Source organism: Euprymna scolopes, chromosome 28 (genome assembly GCF_053919585.1).
Source record: "Euprymna scolopes isolate OS-2025 chromosome 28, ASM5391958v1, whole genome shotgun sequence".
NCBI classification, from domain to species: domain Eukaryota; kingdom Metazoa; phylum Mollusca; class Cephalopoda; order Sepiida; family Sepiolidae; genus Euprymna; species Euprymna scolopes.
Window position 1 is genome coordinate 68,018,162 of NC_136509.1, and position 6,439 is coordinate 68,024,600.

General features: G+C 36.1%; 1 protein-coding gene across 3 annotated transcripts in view; it reads right to left on the minus strand.

The window, feature by feature from the left end:
- Positions 1-220: 220 nt before the first annotated feature.
- The window catches only part of LOC145249689 (zinc finger protein basonuclin-1-like), a 305,499-nt gene continuing 299,280 nt past the window's right edge, over positions 221-6,439 (minus strand). For all 3 annotated transcript variants that reach the window (XM_080111487.1, XM_080111489.1, XM_080111488.1), the window contains one exon: positions 221-3,233. In XM_080111487.1, coding sequence (XP_079967613.1) covers positions 369-3,233 — 2,865 coding nt within the window. In that variant the 3' untranslated portion in view covers positions 221-368. The remainder of the gene's footprint in view (positions 3,234-6,439) is intronic.

A 6,439-nucleotide genomic window follows, 5' to 3' on the forward strand; every position in this document is an offset into this window, starting at 1 on the left:
CTGAGCATAAAACAACTAAAAAAAAAAAGCGGATTAAAAACCAAATAAAAAAATGGAAAATAAGTAAAAATAAATAAAAATATTTGTTTCAATATTTTGTGGTTGCTATTTGTAAATATTGCGTACTAAAAAAATTCATGTACTTCTGAGAATAATAAATAAATAATACTTGGTGATAGTTATATTTTCTATGTTAATGTTTGTTATAATAAACCAATGTTGAATATATTAAAAGATGGTTCCATTTGCAATTATTGTTTTTGCTATATAATTATAATAATCATAATAATAAGGACAGAACTTAAAACACTGCATTCTTCTGTGAGGTATCATGGTTCCTTTACAAGGACTATGTCTGCAAGAGACTGTCAGGACAAGCCGTTTGTTTTCGTGGACGATAAATGACGATGAAGGTTATGGTTTTGTGTGTGCCTGTTTCGGCTTTTGCGGGTTGAGAATATTTTATCACATCCGGAAACTGTACAGTGATACATTTCTTTTGGATGCATGTTTTCAAAGTGTTCCTTAAGAGCAAGGTTATCGCGGAATCTCTGCTGGCATACGTGGCAACTGACTGCAGTGTTCAGTTCGTTGTCAGGATCCTCGTCTTGCAGGTGATCGCCCTCATCGTCATCATCATCGTCGTCATCACCATCATCAGCTCCACTCTCGTCTTCACCATTACGAGAAGGTAGGTGGCAGTTTTCCTCGCTTCGACTCTTGCTGTTGCTGTCTCTATCAGCAAAGCTGTCGTTGGAGTGACTCCCTACTGATGCTGTGGAAGTTATGTTTGATGGTCCATTAGAATTGCGTTTAGAATTTATGACAGAGGTTTGTTTACTTTCCTCCTCTAGTTTCGTATTACTGTTTTCATCATAAATATGAGACGATTCATACTTTTGTTTAATGCGGTCAATGGAGTCGATTTTCCTTTTGCCAGCTGTGCCCATTTCAACATCATTATCATCGTCGTCGTCATCATCGATGTCGTCTTCATCCAGCTCGTCCACATCTTCTATTTCATCATCTTCAGGAAACTGGTCCATGTCAGATGTGGAGAGGAGTCTGCGGTGTAAATTTAGGTTGGTACTGTGTCGGTCCCGGCTACGTTTCGAAGGAAACGATGCATTACAGCCATCGACGGTGCATGTGTGCATGAGTTTCAGATGAACATTCTGGTAGTGAATTTTCAGTCCGAATTGGTTCTGTAACACTTTCCCGCACACCGTGCACTTGCGAGGGTTGTCTTTGTCGAGTGGAACGTCAGTGCTGTTTGAATTAGAATCGTCCGGAGAGAAACTTCCATTGGCTCTGGCAGCCATGTGACCCTCTACATCAGTCGAGGCTTGGGAAGCATTTGATTCATGATCAGAACTCGGACTCAAGTTCAGAGAGGATAGATTTGAAGGGCTTCGTTCACAAGCATCCTGTGAGAGGTCAACAGGATCCGATGAAGAGTTATTATTATTCGCCAAGAGGGATGCAATCCTAGGGAAGTGGCAAGCTTCTTTTCGTGCCTCTAATTTGGGACTGCAGTTTGTATCACGGATAATGCTACTGTGACTTGTCAAGTTCACTGCCTCGTAACCCTTGGCAATCAGGCTCTTCTCAGAGAGTTCTCGAATAGCAGGTCCTTCTGGAAGTTCTTTCTTTATTGCGATTTTGTCATCAATTTCTTCATCCACAGCTAAGTTCGAGGTAGGGTTTTCTTTATCAGTGTTGTTCCAATGTTTTTTGCTTTGTTTAGCATCTTTCTCGTCAGAAACTGAATTCTCATCGCTCATGTTGTAAGTCTCCTCCAACTGGGCATAACGGGTGGGGATCAAGCTTTTCCTTCGGTTGAAGCCACGTTGGGTGCTGCTGACATCTGGCTTCAACATGTCATCACGTGATTTCAGATCAATTGCTTCTTCACTCAAGTTTTCATCTTCTTTACTTTCAATCTTGATTTTTTTCTCCGGAGAAGACATGTATGGAAGGTTGTTGCCAACATCTACAAAGCACGATTGGTCACTTCTGTTCAGGACATTAGAGTCTAGCGATGGAATCACTGTCCTCGATAGAAAAGACGAGGTCACTACCATAGTAGGGGGAGAATTAATAAGTCTAGAGGATGGTTTTGAATCACTGACTAGCGTAGCTCCATCGGGGAGTTTACGTTTTTGAGGCATGTGGAGTTTTGGGTTAGGATTGGCACTGTGGCGATTACGACTGCGACGAGAACTGAACATCATGCTGCAGCCTTCGACTGTACACTTGTGCATCTCTTTCAGATGCACTGCACTATAATGAATTTTTAGAGCACCTTTATCACAGAAAGTTTTATTGCAAGCTGTGCAGAGAACACGCTTTTTACCATTGGGTGCAATCAAGGTACTTCCAAAGGATGCCGAGGGAGTCCATTGACGCTTGATGGGGTTGGCTGACTTCCGCAAGTGTTTCACTTTGCGATCCGCATACACAGACAGGGCTGTTTCCTCACAGTCTTTAGTGGAGTAGTTTATTGCGTCCATTGGAGGGTCATCTGGCGGAGCAATGGGTGGGGTGATGTGTTGAATGTTTGTGTTCGTTAAGTTTTCAGCCCCTCCTTCATGAGGTTTCATCGGCTGGAACTGGGGTGGACTGGTGGGTGTTGGTGTCGGTGTGGTGCTCAAATTTTTCGGACTCTCTTCACCAATGGAGGGTGGTGGCGGTGGCGGCGGCGGGGGAGGTGGATGCTGCGTTGGTTGTGGCAAAGAGGCACGTTTTTCTGACAAACCAGGACTGACAGCTGGACTTATATGTTCTCTTCGAAAATCAATTGGCAGCATTGTTTGCAGTCGGCCCAGTGGGGACGAAGTAACGGGGCTCGATGTAGGTACCGGAACAGGGGGTATGCTTGTGGGGCGCAGGTCCCGTGGAGGCGTTGTGGCAGTGTATGGCATTGCAGTCGGTGCTACAAGGCGGTTACTGTGGGATACGAATGGCATGCGATTCGTGAACAAATGTCGAGATTCATATGGGCGCATGTAGCTTTGCATACTGAGATTGCTTCGTTCAATGAACTTCTTGATTTCAGACTCTGCCCGGGAAGTCTGCTTGACATAGAGCTCCTGCTTCTCTTTAGTATCCTGAAGAATGATTTCCTGAGCAATTGACTTGGTCTCTCCAAACCGAAGAAACTGTTGCAGAATAATGTGCTCCTCTTCACGGCTGGCAATGGTCCATTTATCCAGTACACGGCCTGAGGCTTCCTGAAAAATATACAAAAGAGAAAAGAATAAAAATCCACACACGCACATAAAATATACAAATTTAAATATTGGCTGTAAAAAAAAGTAACATCTCAAAGAAATAAAAATCTGATTTTAAAAACAAAGTTCTGAAGTTGTCCGTTTCTCAATTTGCAAACTTCATTTATAATATATTACCATAAATTGTTAAACATGATAAAAGTTAACATTTTTAGAAATAGAAAAAAAATCTTTATTTTTGTAAGACTTATAGAAATTGGAAATATTAGTGAATAAACATTTCAGACTAGTTTTTTTAATTTGTGACTGTGATTATGACAAATAGAAATATCTAATCCACATGTTTATCGACAGTTAAGTAATTATCTAATTCATCATCATCATCATCATCATCATCTACTACTACTACTATTACTACTACTACAACCTCTAATAATAATAATAACAACAACAACAACAACAACAACAACAATGTAAGGGTTAGAAGAGATCACTGCTCGATGATCGAGTTTTGGTAGCTTGAAGCACCTGCCTGTTTAGCTGAACTGAAAAGCTGTGATAGAGCGAAACAGTTAGAGCTAAGTGGTTAAAGATAGAAAGATTAGTGAATATAAACTAGTTTCTCAATTTGTGACTGTAATTATGGAAAATATGAAATATACATAAAATGATAAACTATTAATAATAATATTATTCAGTTTAATGCTTGTTATCACTCCTAGGTTCAGTAAGCCGGAATAGTATTAACTGTTACGGTCCAGTTGTATAAGTAAAAAAGAACCTGTCTTAGGTATAATATTAAAGTGCAGATAGTGGGAGAGGATAATAAAATACTAAGGTTTTAGGTTCGACATAAAAAGAAACTGGAATCTTAGAAAAGTCTCCATTATCCAGAAAACGGACTCATAAGAAAAAACTTTTAAAAACTACTTGGCAAATATACCCGGTGAACCAAGTGCAAGAGAAATACAAATAACTGCACTTAGAGGAATGGTTAGCATCTTAAAAAGATCTATAAGTTGAAATATATGGGATAGAGGGTGAATGTCTGGCATACGGTAGGATGGTTCATTCTCGGCTTGAACAAAATGGATACGAAAATTGAAAAATATTACATGACGAAAATAATTGAAAAAAAAAACCCACCAGGAATGCATATTTTTAAGATATTAAAAATAAGCACAACGTTTTACCAAAATGGCTGGATGCAACGTACGGTTGATATGCCGTAAAACAAAACAGTCAACCCAAATCTATGCAATGTTTAAATGGCTTACGATTTGATAAAGAAAGACAATAATTTGCATTAGTATGTCTGTTGAGGTTCTGCTGAGCAAAATAAATTCCTTGAAATTGGTTAGTAAGTTAGCTATTAGGAATGTTGACTTTCGAAATGTGCATGGTGGAAGACGTATGAAAATGGATGAGTTCTGGACAAATAGGTTTTTCAGGGTAAAAATGAACAACAGTTACACCTGTGAAAACAGGAGGGAGAAAGAGAGATAAATAAAGAGAGAGAGAGGTGGGAGCAGAGGGGAGAAGATGGATTTTACAGTTTTTATTCATGCACTTTCTTAGCATTTCAAACATTAAAGCACAACGTTTTCTAAGAACTTTGACTGAAGTAAAATGAAACAAGAGAAATACACACACATTATATATATATATATATATATATATATATATATATATATATATATATATATATATATATATATGAAGCTGAACGTCTGTGTGTGTGCCTGGTCACGAATAGGCTCCTATATGGTTGACTATTATAGAAAACTGATCACATATAATGATAGAAGATGTATAAAGACACAGGAATCGGTATGTTTGATCTGGCATAATGATGATTCATTAAAATTGTGTGATCTGCATACGCGCCTGGTCCATAAAGTATGGAAATAAAAAATTTAAAAATTATAAAAATAACGTTTACAAGTGTTTTTTATATAGATGTACATAAGAATACTTTGATAATTATGTTTTAACTTAAATAGGGATGGTATGATAAAATTGTGGGGTCTGCATATTCGCGCCTGGCCTCCATAGAATGGAAATAGGCACAAACTTTAATAAAGACTTTTCATATCTATCTGCGTAAGTATACTTTGATCATTATGTTTCGGTTTGAAGAAATATGGTATAATAAAATTATGGGGTGTTCGTTCGCACCTGACCTCCATAGAATGAAAATATGTCACAAAGTTTAACAAGGTTTTTTAATATAGATTCACAGAATATTGTGATAAGTGTTTCAATGTGAACAGGTATGGTATAATAAATTATGGGGTTTATCGATTTTATTTTTACTTTCATCATATTTTGCTTTGGTTTTGATACCCTCAAATTCGAAGCTATCTCTTTACAACACTTCCTTTTCATAACCTATCATACTTTCATAAATCAGAGTCCATTTTCTTTAGGCTGTTTTTGAACCCAGTCAACGACGGGTACTTTTGATAGTATATATATATATATATATATATATATATATATATATATATATATATATATAAAGAAGTAACATATATATGTGTGTGTTTGTGTGTGTGTGTATAAAGAGAGAGGCAATATACTTTTGCTAGTATATATATATATATATATATATATATATATATATATATATATATATATATATATATATACACACATATATATATATATATACACATATATATTAGTGTTGGGATGATTAATTTGAATCAGAAAAATCGAAACTACTTGGGGTATCAAGATTGGTATTGGAATTGTAAAAATTTTTGCCGATTTTTCGATGCCAAAAACGATTCCTTTCATTATCTTTTTTATTTTGTTTTGTTTAAAGCAAAATCTTCCACCGCTTGTAGTAATGGTGCAATAATAAATATTTATTGATTTTAAACTACCAATAAATTTAAAATCTATAGATAATTTTCTACAAGTGTATTTTTACGTTTAATGAAATATATGTACATTTGACACGTGCTTTTACGGTAATCAGGAATTAATAACAACTTTATAGCTAAATATTTAGAGATTTATAAAGGATTGGAATCGAAATCAATAATTTTATCAGAATTGGCAATTGTATCGGAATCGGGAAAAATATTGAAATCGTTTCATCACTAATATATATATATATATATATATATATATATATATATATATATATATATATATATATATATATATACGCATGTATGACAAAAGAACAAACTAAA